The sequence below is a fragment of the Cydia amplana genome, chromosome 20, assembly GCF_948474715.1.
Source record: "Cydia amplana chromosome 20, ilCydAmpl1.1, whole genome shotgun sequence".
NCBI classification, from domain to species: domain Eukaryota; kingdom Metazoa; phylum Arthropoda; class Insecta; order Lepidoptera; family Tortricidae; genus Cydia; species Cydia amplana.
In genome coordinates this window covers 2,687,124-2,706,462 of record NC_086088.1, presented here as the reverse complement: position 1 = coordinate 2,706,462, position 19,339 = coordinate 2,687,124, and the positions used below count along the sequence as shown (strand labels likewise).

The window sequence follows — 19,339 nt, the reverse complement described above, 5'->3', positions numbered from 1 at the left end:
AGGTCTTTGATGATGATTTTAATTTCGCACGACAAATTTTGCAAATCCCGGAGCACACGTGCTACTGTTGTGAAACAATATTTTACGAGAAGCAAAGACTGGGAGCTTAAGACAGATGGGCTCTTCCTGTGACTTCCACGAGTATTTTAATAACGAAAGCCGAAGGCCGAGCTCCGCGTAGGGCCGAAGGCCCGAAGCGTAAGAAAGGTGCACGCTTTTTGCAGTTTCCCCAAGTTTCTTAATTGTAAATACCGAAGGCCGAGCTTCGCGTAGGGCCGGAGTCTCGGAGCGTAAGAGAGGTGCATGCCTTCTGCAGCTTCCCCAAGTATTAATTGCGAAGGCCGAAGGTTCGCGTAGGGCCGAAGGCCCGGAGCGTAAGAAAGGTGCACGTTTTTTGCAGCTTCCCCAAGAATCTTAATTGCGAAGGCCGAAGGCAGAGCTTCGCGTAGGGCCGAAGGCCCGGAGCGTAAGAAAGGTGCACGCTTTCTGCAGCTTTTCCAAGTTTCTTAATTGCGAAGGCCGAAGGCCGACCTTCGCGTAGGGCAGAAGGCCCAGAGCGTAAGAAAGGTGCACGTTTTCTGTAGCTTCCTCAAGATTCTTAATTACAAAGGCCGAAGGCCGAGCTTCGCGTAGGGCCGAAGGCCCGGAACGTAAGAAAGGTGCATGCTTTCTGCAGTTTCCCTAAGTATCTTAATTGCGAAGGCCGAAAGCCAATAATTATGTAGTTGCAGAGATATTAAGCCATAGCACTTTTCAATACGTCTGGTTTTTGGGTCTGACCTATTTAGGTTTTTAAGTACATTTTATGCTAACATATCAAAATATCAATATGATGAAAGCTCCTTGAAGCAACTTAAGTGCTTTAAATCATATAAAAAATGTGGTTGGTTTGTATGGTCACTAAAATGTATAAAATAAAATTAATTAATTAAAAATTAAAAAACACGACTGCAGTTTAAAAGCGAACTGAAAAGCTAAAAATAATTTTTAGTTATGTTAGGTACTCAACTTAATGAATGTAAAATATAATATATAGGTAAGTGTTCTGTCAGGGTCGTAAACAGCAAACGAAAAAGTTTAGGCTCATTTAGGATCGTGACTGTACCTGTATATTTTATTTCGATGCAGTCGGGGACCTGTGAATGGGAAAAAATTCAACATATCAAGGTCCCCGACTGCAATCGAAATAAAATATACAGGTACAGTCACGATCCTAAATGAGCCTAAACTTTTTCGTTTGCTGTTTACGACCCTGACAGAACACTTACCTATATATTATATTTTACATTCATTAAGTTGAGTACCTAACATAACTAAAAATTATTTTTAGCTTTTCAGTTCGCTTTTAAACTGCAGTCGTGTTTTTTAATTTTTAATTAATTAATTTTATTAATAAGTAAAGTTAACATTATTTGCATAGACTCTATGTATATGAGGAAAAAGCAAACCTTTCTAACCCTCGCACCCTTGACTTCAAACAATGAATGATCCATTGTCACCGTCAGGAAAAGCGGGTCGACGTAACTTTTATGTCCATAGAAAGTCCCCTAGCCTCTGAACGGACAGTTCCTCATGTACCTACTTAACTTTACGTGACACGAGTGTTAAAATATGACGCATTGTGACGGCCAACATATTGTTTTAAACCAATATGCCCCTTATTATTATTGGGCTAAGATACAAAACGATGTCTGAGTTTTTGAGAACACCAAAAGAAACTTGACAATTGTAGATCTTTATTATCTATTAGTAGGTTAATCCTAATTTATCTTGAGAATGTTAGCCTGAATCTAAAGTTTTGTTTCATGTATCTAAATTTATTGTACACTAAATGGGTTCAAAAGTTTTGTATATCGACAGTTACCTACTTTACACGCAAGCGCTACATTCTGATCTCGATATTCAATTACTGTAATATTTTATGTTTCTGAATACGTCTTTAGATATGTTCAAGGATGGTTCAAGGAATGAAAGATCTTTCCATTCCGCGACCGCCATACAAAGTCTATGAAAAATGGTGACGTAATGGAAATAAAAACCTTAGGACACTTTTTTTCTCCTATTAGGATAGAAAGAGCTCATGATTCTGAGTAGAAATAACATAAAAAATCCTAAATTTGAAAAAAAAAAGTGTAGGGGACAACAAAAAACGCCCAGTACCTATTGCATTGCTTATATTTTTATTACTTATTTACTTTCCTGAGGTACAACTTTACATTGGAGAATAGTGTATTTGTAGATAAGATACTCGTATAACAATTAAAACATATTTAATGGTGACAAGTCCGTTGAACAATTTCATTCTGAGTAGGTAAGTCCGGAATGCCTACATACTTAATTGGCAATCGTTTCTTTTCTATAGTTAGTCAAGCCAATTTGTCAGTAAATAAGAACAAAAAAAAACTATAGGTACTCATCCTTTTCTTTTGGGGATCTATATCTGAATCCCTAAAGTCTTTTCTCCTATCTTTGCATTCCCTAATATTGTTTGTCATAATGATCAGTTGACCTAACACTAAAAGCCTTAATTTTCGTTTCCCTAATTATTGATTACTTATCCTAATGTTATTAAGCATATTTTCTTTTTTGCGAGGGTCGCAGTTCTAACCCTAACCTAACCCACTTTTGTGGCAGCAAGTTCTAAAACCTAACCATTTTTCAGAACCTTACATTATGGAAAATAATCGTTATGACAATTGATCGTTAGGGCATGTGCCCATTAGGACAAACCAGTTAGGGCAAGTGACTTTAGGACAAACTTTGTTAGGGATTCAAAATGACATCCTCTTTTGGGTGCTAGTACTAGTGTAAGACAGAGATAGTATGATTCTCTCTGTCTATGTTTGAAATGAGACCGTCCTTTGACAAACTATATATAGGTGAGGGTGGGGAGGGTCGATCCCTAGGGGACACTTGGTAAACTTCATTTTTAATCAAACCAAACGAGATACATTTTTTTGCACTGGTAACACTCATTCATTCGTTCCTAACTTCACGTTCTGTCATGGCACTGTATCGGAAAAGTCAGTGGTTCAAAAATGGCAGACGGTGAAAGATTTTCTGCGTACTATATTCAATTTTCGGAAAGCTTTAACTGGATTTATTTTATAATATGAGATGGAAATGATGTTAGTGAGTGTGCTTATTTTATTTGTTGTTTATTGAAGTGATGATTAACTTGGATTACATTGATATACGCGAACACACGTTTCGAGTACGGCACGTTTTATAATCTTACTATGTATGGGGAGACTTTGTCTTTTTCTTCAGGGGAGATATGATTCCGGGATCATGTCACCCCCAAAGCGATCAAGTATACATTGTAATAAATTTACTTACAAAATGATTCATAGAGCTATCATAAATATTTTCTTTTCTTTAGTAAATCATGCCGCAAAAGTACGACCAGAGAAACACTAATTTAAACTTTCAAGGTTTTTGACTCATTATTGTTTATTAAAACGGGATTTAATGGCGTATAATTCAGTTTTTAATTATACAACCGACTCCGAACTCCGAAAACGGAATTATCCCCGTGGCCTTTGAAAAGACTAACTAAAGTTGACATCAACATTTTACGAACTACCCGCACTTGGTCTTGTTTATCAAGTTAAACGTTTTACACACAGGGGATGTTACTCGGTCGACAAACAACACTTATAACGATATTTGGTTTTCAACCGGCGATATTTGTTTTTATGGATGAAATGCTATTTCAATGGCTTTCCGACCTTATGAACCGACTTATAGAACCGACGGTCCATAGAAAGGATTTTAGGATTATGCAGCTCAAACACCGTCCTCGAAACGTGAGCAGTAAATTTCTAAACTTATTTATTATAGTAAACAATAACGACCAGATGGGTAAAAAATTTAAAATTACTGTAGGTATCTGACGCTAAAAATACCTTCATAATAACTTTATAAAATTTAGCTTGTTACAATGAATTTTATGTTAATAACGTAGATTTTTGCTTTTTTTTTACTTTTTTTTTGTTCAAAAATGGATTACCTATTTTATGTTGTTTTATGGATAATACAATTACATTGTTTTTTAAAAGTACAAGATTATGGATTAATATGTGTTTGATATCTTCATATATTAATTTTCTGTAGATAAAGTGAATAAATTAATGTAGATACTACCCTCGAAATATGACATTGCCGCTTAAAATCTTTTTACCAAGTGTCCCCAAATCTGGAAGACTTGATCCCTTCGGCTTAGACATCTGATTACCGGAAATACAACTTCAAAGCATGGAAGATGCAATATGTATATGTTTGCTGTGTATTTTACAAATTATAGATGCATTGCTAATAGCGATCCTAGTTATATAATCAATGAGAATCTGGTATGGGGAGACATGGTAAAAATCTGTTTACCATGTGTCCCAAGAACCAGGGTCACTTGATCCCCCTAGGATCAAGGCTCCCGACCAGGGGTAAACAAGTCTCCCTTACATAGGGGACACATGGTAAAAGTCAACAGTATGGGTTTTCATTAAATAATGGTCTAATTTATTGCACAAATCTGTTCTAATTCAAACTATTAATGAAGAGATAAATTCTGAATCGTATGGTCTATAAAGTTTTTCAATACTACAAATAGTTAAGAAAATGTATGCTAAAAACAAAAGGGGTGATCAACCCTCCCCAGTTTCCCCTAAATCTAAAAATAATTATGAACAATCATCCTTTTACCATAACTAAAGCAAGAATTTTACATAAAACAATCCATTACGAGTATTCCAGATGTACTTTTTAGGGTTCCGTAGCCAAATGGCAAAAAACGGAACCCTTATGGATTCGTCATGTCTGTCTGCCTGTCTGTCTGTCTGTCTGTCTATCTATCTGTCTGTCTGTCTGTCCGTCTGTCCGTCCTAGACGTGTGCGCCGCGCCGGCGCGCCGCCGCCGCCGGCCTTTTGTGCCACGCCGCCGCCGCCGATAAATGATCGGCGTGAAATCGGCGTGACCTTGAGTGTTGTTAATTAGCTATTGCAAGTTGGTATTTGGATTACAATATGGATTATTTGGAATTATATATGTTACAGTGGTCAAATATACATCAATTTTGACACACCGATTCATTAATCGGTTCAATTACATTTAATTGAGTAATCCTCAATATTCAGCGTCAAGAAAGATGAGGGAGCGATATATGAAGTAGGTTTTACAATTGACGAGGCAACGAAATCACAGGGCTCATTTACCAATAGGAGCCATAAAAGAACCTACCTCCCGAGAAGATGTCTAGTACGGTGTGCTAATCTGTTAGCATATAATATTGAAGACCCCGTCGTGGCTAGCCCGGCGTCTAGTAGCCTTAAGTCGCCTAATAATATTGTACGCCTTGGTAGTGTAGGTTTTGAGATGGAGCCGCCTGGTGATATGAATTTAAACTAATCGCTCCGACAACGTGTGCACCGGCCGGCTCCGTTCCTATTGATCGCTGCGATGCTAGTATGATTAGTAAAACGAATTTATTGAACTTGGTTCACCAAAATATCCAAGGATTTACCTGTAAGGAACTCGAAATTGATCTGTTTTTACAGTCCACGAATGTTGACATTCTCTGTGTAACTGAGCACTGGCTTAAAGGTCATGAATTTATGTTTAACTTCAATAATCATAGTATAGTAAGTTCTTTTTTTAGGAAATCTTGCAACCGCGGCGGGTCATTGATAATGGTTAAACATAATTTAAAAAGTAAGGAGCGTAGAGACATTGTTGACATGTCTGTGGAACGCCATATAGAACTTTCCTGCGTTGAGTTGGAACAATTTATAATCATATGCGTGTACAGACCCCCATCGGCAGACTATAACTTATTCGAATCGGTCATAGATGAAGTGCTTAGTGCTGTTTTTAGAAGTCAGAAAATTATAATTGTATGTGGTGATTTTAACATTAATTTGCTAGAAAAATCGCCATTATGTGGAAGGTTACTAAATACTTTTAAGTCCTTCAATTTAGTCAATTTATTTTGTGAACCTACTAGAATCACGGCAACCAGTGCTACATGTATAGATAACATCTTCAGTAACCAGGATGCGATTTGTAAATCTGTTATAAATACCCTAAGTTCTGACCACTGTGGAGTAAAAGCCTCGTTCAGCGGGAAAATTGAGGAAATTCCACAAGACACTATGTGCAGACCGATTTCCGAAAGGCGTTTGGAGTTATTCAATCGAAATATCAAGAGAAGATTATGTTATCTTTCATGTACCCAGGATAACCCTGACTGTTTGAGCTCAGAGTTGTTTAACTGTATTAAAAAGGAATTCGATGCCTGTTTCATTCCAAAGAAGTTGCAGGGCAAGATCAAGACTAAATTTAGCGACTGGGCTACGCCGGATATTCACGAGAAGAGACGCCAACTCTATGATTTATATGATTTGAGAACAACAGATAAAAGGCCGGAATTTCTAGAGTACGTAAAGAATTTTTCAAAATCTTTTAAGATGATGTGTGTCGCCGCTAAAGCTGATTATTTGTCCAAAAAGATTCTAAATTCCAGCGATAAAGTTAAAACTGTATGGCAAGTAATCAACAACGAAACTGGAAAACGTAAAATGAAGGATCCGCATTACAACCTACGAATCGCTGACACTTTAGTAAGTTCCGACCGTGAAGTGGCAGATCATTTCGAGCAGTTTTTCTCGAATATACCGGTAGAAACAACAAAGTCACTTAATTCATCGCCAGAGGTCGCTGAAGAAATTCTGAAGACAACCGTAGCGGAATGTACAGAAATGTTCACATTTTCTTATGTCACTCCGAATATAGTTCTTAAAACTTTCAGATCATTAAACTTAAAGAAAACGGAAGATCTCTGGGGATTATCAGTAAAAGTATTACATTCTATTGTAGAATCGATCGCACCATATTTAGCCGGGATTTTCAACAGATGCATTGATACTGGAATTTTTCCAGATATTATGAAACACAGCAAAATTATCCCACTGTTTAAATCTGGAACGAGAACAGACCCCACCAACTTTAGACCAATTTCTATACTACCGGCGTTAAGCAAAGTTTTCGAGAAACTTATTCTTAATCAACTTTTGTCTCATTTTAACAGAAATAAATTGCTTGACAATAATCAATTTGGTTTTACCCGAGGTCGGTCAACTACTGACGCCGGTGCGGTACTTCTAAAACACATCTTTGACGCTTGGGAAAAAGCTCAAGATGCTGTTGGAATTTTCTGTGATCTATCAAAGGCATTTGATTGCGTTGATCACGAGAATTTAAGAAGAAAATTATGCCGCTATGGGATAAAAGCTACTGCCCTTGATCTTGTTTCTTCGTACCTTTCGGATAGAACTCAGCGAGTAGTTATCAATGGAGCTCAATCGGCGGGGTCTCCAGTAGCTCTTGGAGTGCCTCAAGGTTCCATTCTTGGTCCCTTTCTGTTTTTGGTATACATTAATGATCTACCAAAACTAGTGCAAGATAGACATGATATAGTGTTATTTGCAGATGACACGTCTCTTATATTTAAAGTAGACAGGAAGGAAAACAGCTTCGACAACATTAACGATGCACTTTCCACCATAGTAGACTGGTTTACGGCAAATAACTTACTTTTGAATGCCAAGAAAACCAAGTGCATCAAATTTACGCTGCCGAACGTCAAGCAGGTAAACAACAGCAATATTAAAATAAAAGGTAATACGCTGGAATTCGAAGATCGAACGGTTTTCCTTGGAGTCACTTTAGACGCAAAACTGCAGTGGCATGCACATATAGCCACTCTAGCCGGCAAACTTAGTTCTGCTGCCTATGCAGTGAGGCGAATCAGACAGCTGACAAACGTAGAGACGGCCAGGCTGGTATACTTTAGCTACTTCCACAGTGTTATGTCGTATGGAATCCTGTTGTGGGGAAAAGCGGCAGACATTCAGACAATATTTGTGCTGCAAAAACGAGCTGTACGTTCTATCTATGGACTGGGCGCTCGAGCATCCCTGAGAGAGAAATTCAAAGAAGTGAACATTCTTACCCTTGCATCTCAATACATACTTGAGAATATTATGTATGTTCGGAAAAACGTCCACGAATTTAAGCTTAACAGTGATATCCATAACTATAACACTAGAAACAAACATAAACTTTCTGTGCCCGCCCACCGCCTCCGTAAGGTTAGTACGTCTTTCGTCGGGAACTGTACACGTTTTTATAACAAAGTTCCCACTGATATAGCGAATTTACCACTTAACAAATTTAAGTCACACATTAAGCGCTCCTTGTTGAGTAAGGCGTACTACACTGTAAATGATTTTATAGATGATAGAGATGCCTTTAAGCCGGCAGCTTGATTTCGATAGTATAATAAGAGTTAATATGTATTGTTTTTCTTTTCTTTTTTTTTCTTTTCATTGTGAATTAATCATGCTAGTCTCCAGTAGAATTGACACATGAGACCATCATGTTCTCGATTAATTAGGTATATTGTTTATATTGCTTAATTTAATTTTAGTTTTTGACACTTGGAGACCTTATACATCTCTAAGTTTTAATTTTATTTTTAATTTGTTTGTACATATTTATATTTTTAATGATTCTGACACTTGAGAGACCTATACATCTCTTAGTCAATATAGGGCATTTTGCTTAGTAATTATGTGAAGATATACCGTTTTTCATGTAACATACAAGAACAAAATGTTGTGTCTCACAGCTATACGTTATTACAATTTAAATATTAATATGGCCCGGCAGCTTGAATATGTCATGCTCGCTTAAAAGTCTTTGCTTACGGTGGCGTTGTTGATCGGGTCGCCACTTTCCCGAATGAAGGTTGAGAGAGGCGATGGCTGAGATACGCGTCATACTCGTGAACGGGTGCTGTTTGTGGAGACTGGTCTATTTAAGCTAACACGAGCTATTATATTTAGTAACTTTATTTTTGAGTATAATTACATGGACACACCTCATTCGGTTCTCGTATGCTATTTTATTTTTACTATCATTTTCTTTAATTTAATGAATGTTTTAATTAGGTATACAGGATTTTGACTCTTAGAGACCCTATACATCTCTAAGGATAATTTGATTAACTACTATATATTTTAATCTTTTAGTTATGATGACACTTAGAGACATTTACATCTCTAAATAATTTTAGATTATAGTTTTTGTATCTTTGTGTTTTTTTTTTTTTCAATACTATTGTTATTGCGTTTTCTGTAATTCGACATTTAGAGGCTTTATACATCTCTATGTTAGTTTGATTTGATATTTACGGCTTAGTTGTATTTTATAATTATTGATGTGTTTTTTTTTTTGCTGTATGTAAATTCCATATTGACGTGTAAAAGTGCCCTTGTGGCCTATTTGCTGAATAAATGTTGATATTTGATATTGATATTTGGACCTCAAGGTGGTGTAACAAGAAGATATACATCGAAATGGCGGCTCTTCTGAAGAAAATTGAAGATTAGTTCTAGGAGGTCTTAAGATCAACCATTTCAAGACCAAAGTAATGGTAGTAGACAGGGCAAACGCACTCCCATTTACCGACGCACGACGCACTCGGCGATTACGAATAAGCGAGCTAGTTTGTATATCTTGGGTTGATAACCATGTGCCGGTGGTTGCACCGCCGAGAAACGCCGCAGAGCTGGCATGGCTAAGAGTGCTATGACTAACCTCGACAAAATCTGCAAGAACAGAGGTATTCGACGTGCAACTAAAGTGCGCTTGGTACGAGCGGTCGTATTTTCAATATTCCGAAAACTCCGAATTCCGAAACGTGCCTCAAAAAGTGCAAAGTGGCAAAGGTAGGCGCTTTTAAGATGTGATGTTAACGAAGACTTAGACTTGGAAAGCTGGAAGAACAAACCCCTCCATTCTCAGAGAGCTCAGATCTCAATATCGCCACTCAGTTCTTCACAATATGCCATGGGTGAGCCCTTAGATTGCTCGACTTGGAGCATGTGTGAGATGGTCGAACGCTATGAAGAGGTCGGCTTGCGGCAGTGTGCAGACAGCTTATGACCGGGCGAAATGGAGACAAATTACATGTGGTCGCGATCCTCAGCAATGAGAAAACGAGAAAGAAGATCCGTCTCAGTAAGCCTGGTGCTTGTACAACAAGAGAACCATTAAAAGGAAATCATAGCAGTCCACTATATCTAGCTGTTTTCTAGGATATTTGGAGTTCTGTTTTGTTAAAGTTCTTCATTTTTAATATGACAAGCCATGGAAATCATGAGAAAATGGAGAGTTACAGATAGGATCGAATGTCATTGGGTCCAGGTAACCCCTTAATGCAAGCCAGTTACTAGGGAAATCAAGTTATCATGCCTATCCTATATTGAGTATATTCATTTACAAATCTTATTTCACTCACAGGCTGTTCAAAATTATACGTAGTTCACTGACCAGCAACCTAGATTGATCAAATTGTCAAGAAAAATAACAAATTAATAATTTTACTTAAGAAAACTGAAAGTCAAGGTCACGCCGATTTCACGCCGAAAACACGCCGCCGCCGCCGATTTTTTAGCAAACGCCGCCGCCGATCATTTTTTAATCGGCGCACACGTCTAGTCCGTCCGTATGTCACAGCCACTTTTTTCCGAAACTATAAGAACTATACTGTTGAAACTTAGTAAGTAGATGTATTCGGTGAACCGCATTAAGATTTTCACACAAAAATAGAAAAAAAAAACAATAAATTATGAGGGTTCCCCATACTTAGAACTGAAACTCAAAAAAAAATTTTTCATCAAACCCAGGATACGTGTGGAGTATCTATGGATAGGTCTTCAAAAATGATATTGAGGTCCCTAATATCATTTTTTTCTAAACTGAATAGTTTGCGCGAGAGACACTTCCAAAGTGGTAAAATGTGTCCCCCCCCCCCCCCTGTAACTTCTAAAATAAGAGAATGATAAAACTAAAAAAAATATATGATGTACATTACCATGCAAACTTCCACCGAAAATTGGTTTGAACGAGATCTAGAAAGTAGTTTTTTTAGGGTTCCGTACCCAAAGGGTAAAAACGGGACCCTATTACTAAGACTCCGCTGTCCGTCCGTCCGTCCGTCCGTCCGTCCGTCCGTCTGTCACCATGCTGTATCTCACGAACCGTGATAGCTAGACAGTTGAAATTTTCACAGATGATGTATTTCTGTTGCCGCTATAACAACAAATACTAAAAACAGAATAAAATAAAGATTTAAGTGGGGCTCCCATAAAACAAACGTGATTTTTGACCGAAGTTAAGCAACGTCGGGCGGGGTCAGTACTTGGATGGGTGACCGTTTTTTGCTTGTTTTGCTCTATTTTTTGTTGATGGTGCGGAACCCTCCGTGCGCGAGTCCGACTCGCACTTGGCCGGTTTTTTAATACGTCATAAATCTCCTAAATACGGAACCCTTCATGGACGAGTCCGACTCGCACTTGGCCGCTTTTTGTTAATAATATAATACCAGGCTGACAACAATTTAGTCATGCAATGATTACTGCATCTCTACCATAAGGCCTGAATTACACTTGTAAGTTTTACTTACGTAAGTAGGGACAAAGCTATTTGTTAGAATGAGATAACGATCTCTCATTCTCTAGTATAGCTGTGTCCCTACTTACGTAAGTAAAACTTACAAGTGTTCAGGCCTAACGTAAACTGCCCCGGACTTACCAATGGTTTAATCAAAAATCAAATCTAATCGTAACTAATTCCCTGAGTAATGCTTCGTTACTCAAATTAACATCTTTGGAATAATCGTCAATGCATTAAATTGAAAGGTTAACTTCGTTAAACGTCATTTTACAGAAATTAAACGGAACGGTAATTGTTAACTTGGAATAGCCCTGCCGTTTTATATTTTTACTTTTAAAAACCTCCTGAGACCCTACATGCAATTTTTGTTCAAACTCCACATTATTTTTTAAACTATTATCGAGTAGGTAACTAAAGGTCCTAAATTCAAAAACAAATCAGGTGGTTCAGGGTCTCATGGCATTTTTTTCAGAATTCGTAAAACTATCCCTAGAGTTAGTTTCTTATATGATGATGATGATGATGATGATGATCCTTCCGGTCGATTCTGGCCATGGCGACCACTTCGACTCCTGGTTTGCTTGGCGCTATGCGCCCGAAGATGGCTGACGTAGCCGATCTTTGAGGTGAACCTCCGCGCACATTGAGAGCACGTGAGGACACCAGTTTATATACGTAGTTTAAAAAATAATATAATATGTTTGATCTGGCCTGATGAGCCTGATTTTAAAACATTTTTCTAACTGCTACTGTTTAGTTTTCCTGGAGGCGATTCAAACTTACATTGTGAGATCTAAATGATGTTAGTCGCGCGCATTTGCGTAAATTGGCCTCCTAAGTCTGGCTATCGGTATATAAAATACAGAGTAAAATACGCTTACCAGACTCTTCCTCGCCGTTGATCTCATTCTCTTCTTCCGCCGCTCTCGCCTCCACCGCCTCCTTGCTCCCCGTGAGGTAAATCTCATTTGCCTCCTTACTGTACTTATGCACGTCCACGTTATTCTTCTTGAACCACACACCACTGCCCAAGTTCACATCACCGTCGTATTTCAAACTGTCATCTATATAACTATACACATTCTTCTGCAAACAACTCACTGAAGGACTTTTCGAGCACTTATTCAAAATGTCGTCCCACAAACTATTACCAGTCCTATAAGTCCCATTTTGGTACACGTCACTAAAAAAGGATCTACCTAAGGATTTTCCTATGTTTCTCAGTCGAGATACTATATCGTTCGGCTTCGATGTGTCTTCGTTTGTTTCATTTTCACTACTCGCTTTCACGTTCACTAATAATATTAAAAATATTGATATTTTTAATATGTTTCTCTCTATTCTTCTTCGCGTTTTTAAAACGTCGCGTCTTTCGGAGGCCATCGTCACTGCATAACTGTTCGAGAACAATAGTCTTCTTCGCTTATATTTTCGATTTCTACCGAAACAATATCTGTAAGTAGTTGTGTAAGCTCATTAATTCCATTCTTTTTGGGTAAATTTTGAATATTAATTCAAGAAAGTTTTTGAGCATCAGTATTGTTCAAGTCTTCAAAGTCTAGTGGCAAATTGAGCTCAGTCGCTTGTCCCAAAAACAAGTTGACGGCACATCTCTGAAATGAGACAAAATTGAATTACACACATTGTTTAAGTTGACAAACATTTGAATTGCAAACAATAGAATAGTGACAATAAGTTACTATCATTTCCACCACCTGATTTTAAAAGGTAGTGAAATTGTAGGAAATGTTACAAATTGAGTTAGTCACGCAGTGAAATGAAAATACATTCAACTGCAATTTGGTATCACGCTTAAGAGCCAACAGGAGTGGTCATTTCTCCATACAAACGTACTCGACTGTTTCCTCCATGGGTTTTGAAGCTAGAACAATGATTTTTTCAACACAGATTAATATTGTCAATATCTGTGTGGGGAAAAGCAAAACGCTTTTTTTGATATTTTTGTTTTTTAAGGCGCTAGAGCCCTTCAAAAATGGTCAAAATGGCCTAATTGACTATGCCGCAATGAGAGGCGTGGTATTCAAAACTGATATCGATTAGCCAAAAAATCAAAACGCTCCGACACAGATAATTTCATAATTTAGATTTCAAAATTTGGTTACAATTGGTTAAGTTTTGGAGGACGAAACAGTCGAGTACGAAACCTCGATTTTTGAGATTTTTATGCAGGATTTTTCGCCTTGTCCTTATCGCACTAGTTTTAGGAGCCGCTTCCGTTAGCGAGACGGGTATATTTACCTAAAATATTTATATCTCAGCTCCTGTTTCGTCTTAATTAATTGCTGTCGTTGCTACATAGGCCAATTTTAACGTTCACTGTCATCAAACCTGTCCGATATTAGTCTGATATTGGAATCATATCACTTATCTGTCATTCGCGCGTTATTTCGCTCAGCCTAGACAAGCATTAGTGTGAGCGAGACGCCCGCGCGAATGACAGCTAAGCTAACTGATATGATTCCAATATCATTCTAATATCTGTTTGATGTCAGCTCACGTTCGTAATTGGCCTGAACATTTCTGCTTTTAAATAATTAGAGATAATTACTGTAATAAGTGAACATTGGGTTTCAGAACGCAATGATTAATGTTACTGCCTTTGCAAACAATTAAATATAAATTGGCTATCATATCTTCGCATGACAGTAATGGCTATAACTTTAATGAATAATAAAAACCGGCCAAGTGCGAGTCGGACTCGCGCACGGAGGGTTCCGCACCATCAACAAAAAATAGAGCAAAACAAGCAAAAAAACGGTCACCCATCCAAGTACTGACCCCGCTCGACGTTGCTTAACTTCGGTCAAAAATCACGTTTGTTGTATGGGAGCCCCACTTAAATCTTTATTTTATTTTGTTTTTAATATTTGTTGTTATAGCGGCAACAGAAATACATCATCTGTGAAAATTTCAACTGTCTAGCTATCACGGTTCGTGAAATACAGCCTGGTGACGGACGGACGGACAGCGTAGTCTTAGTAATAGGGTCCCGTTTTTACCCTTTGGGTACGGAACCCTAAAAACTACAATTACTCAAATGTGGAATGTGCCAAAAGAAAATTAGTACTTAGTTATGATTTAAAATCGATGTTAACAACGTAATAATATCTTCTTCATCCTCGCGTTATCCCGGCACTTTGCCATGGCTCATGGGAGCCTGGAGTCCGCTTGACAACAGTACTAATCCCAAGAGTTGACGTAGGTACTAGTTTTTACGAAAGCGACTGCCATCTGACCTTCCAACCCAGAGGGGAAACTAGGGCTTATTGGGATTAGTCCGGTTTCCTCACGATGTTTTCCTTCACCGAAAAGCAACTGGTAAAGCTAGATTTTATAGACTACACTGAACCTTTTTCATGTAATGTCATTGAGTTTTTCTTATTGATTTAAATGCCATCTAAATGAGTGGCCATCTAAACCTTACGGTCACGTGATCGCCTTACGGTCACGTGATCGCCTTACGCTGTCTCGAGTTTATCATTTTTTCCCCACCTCAAAAAGTGCCCAACGCCGCTAAAGAAGTTTTCACTTCAAAAATAAACATAGGTGCTGACTTAAAAACAGAAGACAATTTTAAGAACAATGAAGACAATTAATAATTAAATGTTACCTACTACCAAGCGTGTAATTAAAAGGTAGTTTATAAACAATCTCAAATCGCAAAACAACGAATAAACCACTTTCATCTGGCCTCAAGCCCAACGGATAGATACCGGTAGGTATGACCAAACTGATAAAAATGCGTTGCTAATCCCAAAAATAAATAACACTCGAATGTGGACATAGAACTTCACAGCTTTCACCGATAATTCAAAAACATTGGATGTGCAGTTCACCAAATGGTTCTTATATTAGTGTTTTTAGACCATGGGATATTTCCATGAGCTTTGAATGTGAAATTGATTAACAAACTTGGAACCAGTTTACGGTGTTCCAACTTATTGAGGTCGACAGACGAAATCACAAGTGCATCCGCATATATATAAAAATGTATATCCGTTACTGCCATTAATTAACGGCTGCATGTAACTAATGGCCTGGCAGTTGTTTTAATCTTTATGTCACTTAAATATATGTATTCTCAATCTGTAGTCTGCGCCAAGTTTTTTTCTTATTCGTAAATTGTACGAATTTATTTGTAACAACCTTGAGTTATCATTTTCTTGATTATAATTAAATCTTTCGCAGGATTTACTTTAAAAAAATTACCCCTTTTAACTTCGATCAATTCAATTTCATTTGAAAGTAATCTGATTTCATGATGGTACAATATAGAAAAAAAAAACCGGCCAAGTCGGACTCGCGCACGGAGGGTTCCGCACCATCAACAAAAAATAGAGCAAAACAAGCAAAAAAAAAACAAGCAAAAAAACGGTCACCCATCCAAGTACTGACGCCGCCCGTCGTTGCTTAACTTCGGTCAAAAATCACGTTTGTTGTATGGGAGCCCCACTTAAATCTTTATTTTATTCTGTTTTTAGTATTTGTTGTTATAGCGGCAACAGAAATACATCATCTGTGAAAATTTCAACTGTCTAGCTATCACGGTTCCTGAGATACAGCCTGGTGACAGACGGACGGACGGACGGACGGACAGCGGAGTCTTAGTAATAGGGTCCCGTTTTTACCCCTTGGGTACGGAACCCTAAAAACCAGGCACATAACTAGTATATTGGCTGTAGGTACCCTGTTCCCGTTTAGCCTTTCTTGACATATCAAACTCGTTTCCCAAGGGCAACAATCTTTAATCAACGTTGTACTACGAAGTTTAATATTAAGATGAGGCATATGAACATTTTATAGAAGCCCCATTTCTGCCTTTATTGACTTTATTAATCTCTTCATTATTGTATATAATTTACTACAACGGAAATTAATCTCTTCATCCCTTTTTATTTTCATTTCTACGAAAAGAGTAAAGTGAAAGAAAAATAATAATTAGTATGTATTTACAGACACTAAAACGTACATACAAATACTTGGATTAAAAACATATTTATAAAGTCATAATGTTGTTTGTCATTGTCATCATATCGAACGCATGATATTGTCATTACTGCATCGTAAAAGAGACCATCATAAGCCCACGGTGAATCATCACTTGGTAGCACTATACCTACTGGAAGCAATATTATACACTTACCTACATCACAGAAGTCGAAAACCACAGTCGAAAACTAAAAAGCGGCCAAGTGCGAGTCGGACTCGCCCATGAAGGGTTCCGTATTTAGGCGATTTATGACGTATTAAAAAAAAACTACTTACAAGATCTCGTTCAAACCAATTTTCGGTGGAAGTTTACATGGTAATGTACATCATATATTTTTTATTTTAGAAGTTACAGGGGGGGGGACACACATTTTATCACTTTGGAAGTGTCTCTCGCGCAAACTATTCAGTTTAGAAAAAAATGATATTAGAAACCTCAATATCATTTTTAAAGACCTATCCATAGATACCCCACACGCATGGGACTGATGAAAAAAAAATTTTTGAGTTTCAGTTCTAAGTATGGGGAACCCCAAAAATTTATTGTTTTTTTTTCTATTTTTGTATGAAAATCTTAATGCGGTTCACAGAATACATCTACTTACCAAGTTTCAACAGTATATTTCTTATAGTTTCGGAGAAAAGTGACTGTGACATACGGCGGACAGACGGACAGACAGACAGACAGACAGACAGACAGACATGACGAATCTATAAGGGTTCCGTTTTTTGCCATTTGGCTACGGAACCCTAAAAACAAGTTATATGAAAGCGAAAGGACTACTTCATACAATGTCAAACGTAGGATTCAAAAGTGGAGTAAATCTGTCGTAGGTACAAGTAACTTTCCATTTCTTTAAGTTTTTTTCTTTTTTAAGTATACCTGGATAGTATTTGCAAGTAATAATGAGTGAAATGAAGAATAGTCTTTAGTCGAAACGATCCTAAATTCCATGAAAATCATTAGACATCTAAATGGATAGAGAGTTTCGTTTTAGTGTCTGCAAATCTTTTAATGACCGCATCATTGTTTCTTTCCAACAAATATTACTTGCTGCAGACGATTTAGAAATGAGAGAAATTCCACGTTTAGAGTTTAATCGAGTTTACGATCCGTATCCGTAACTCACTTCAACATACAATACAATACAATACCATTTATTTCTCCCATATAAGTTTACAGTAGTTTACCAATTCGCTTAAGTACATGGTAAAATAGAAGATATGACACATTAACAAATTATAAATTCAAAGAAGTAAAACTCAAATACAGTGAAAACAAAATAAATAGAAATATAGAGCAGATAGGAAATCAAATATAAATAGCGGCATAGCCTTAAACAAAGGTAAAAATTAACTACCAAGTTCGGTATGGTTTATAGCTCTGCCCTCCTAACTCAAAGTGAAATAACTCATTTATAAATACCATTCAATTGATTATCTAAACAAAGAATATGTGCAAATGCTTGGAGGCCTTCGAAATGTGGGTTTTTCTGAAAAATCCTGATAATATCATGGACGGATAGAATATCCCTTAAAGAGATAAGTTCGCCTTTGTACTAATGAATTTTGTTCTGATTTTTGTATAATAAAGTGTTTTACTACTACTACTTACTAATATCTAATGAGAGAGTGTTGCAGTTGTTAAATAGATCGAGGTTCAAAAGACAATTAAAAAAACGCAAGCTGCAATACCTTGGTCATATTATACGATACAAGAAATAGGTATGAACTCCTTCAACTAGTACCTAGGCAAAGATTCAAGAGATCATAGTTATGTTTAGTTAACTGTCAGTTTTATATGTTATCCGGACCACAGCAATTTCATTCAACTAGATAGGCTCGAACCCGCAATCTTTGAAATCCCCGTTCAGTCTCTAATATCTCAGCCCCGTTGCTGAACTAGCTGAGCAACAGAAACGTGCGTCAAACTTGCAATTTTTTCAATTGCGCTTCCTTCTGGCTTACATCAAGAATTTTCGCGATGATTGTTTTCCCTTTCATTACAAAAGAGAAAACTCACAATTTGCATGTTAAGTATTAAAAACGTAGCGACATTCTGTTTCCTCGTTTTCCTACCGTTTCGTACATCCGTGGAGCAAATTGCCCGCAACTGGTTTGTCGGATGACCAACAGACACACTTCGCGGACACACTTTTAATGCTCACAGTGTTTCCTCTGCGTTTTTAGGGTTCCGTACCCAAATACGAGACCCTATTACTAAGACTCCACTGTCTGTCTGTCTGTCTGACTTTCCCCAGGCTGTATATCATGAACCGTGATAGCTAATAGACAGTTGACATTTTCACAGATGATGTATTTCTGTTGCCGCTGTAACAACAAATACTAAAAAGTACGGAACCCTCGGTGGACGAGTCCGACTCACATTAGTCCGTTTTTTAATCTTATTGCCAGACATTGTGCGTCTTGCAGTTGTTACGGCCACGTCTTGCGAAAACAGGCAAGCTACGTGGGTAACTAATGCCTGGCTATGCCACCAGGCCCACCAGATCTCCAGAGATGGCTGGACGTTGCGAGGGATGACATGTGTGCCAAAGGTCTTACTAAAGAGGACGCCGAAGAGTGGGAAAAGGAGGAAAAAGAAGGAAAGCAGACTCTGGGAGAAGCAATCGCAGAGCACATAAGAGATTGTACGTTTTATAGTACCGTAGAGTGAACCTAGTTGAATTGATAATATAATGTCACTTTTTATGGTGATAAATGTAATAATCAAGCCTTTTTGTGATAATCAAAAATGTATAAGTTTCGACATCGGTCAACATTGTAGGTACACATACCTAACTTAAATAATAA

General features: G+C 37.6%; 1 protein-coding gene across 1 annotated transcript in view; it reads right to left on the bottom strand.

Moving 5' to 3' along the window:
* Positions 1-19,339, bottom strand: part of LOC134657554 (uncharacterized) — a 63,342-nt gene that overhangs the window by 22,636 nt on the left and 21,367 nt on the right. Inside the window, exon 2 of the mRNA XM_063513130.1 lies at positions 12,397-13,126. Within this exon, the coding sequence (XP_063369200.1) occupies positions 12,397-12,898 (502 nt within the window). The 5' untranslated portion in view covers positions 12,899-13,126. The remainder of the gene's footprint in view (positions 1-12,396; positions 13,127-19,339) is intronic.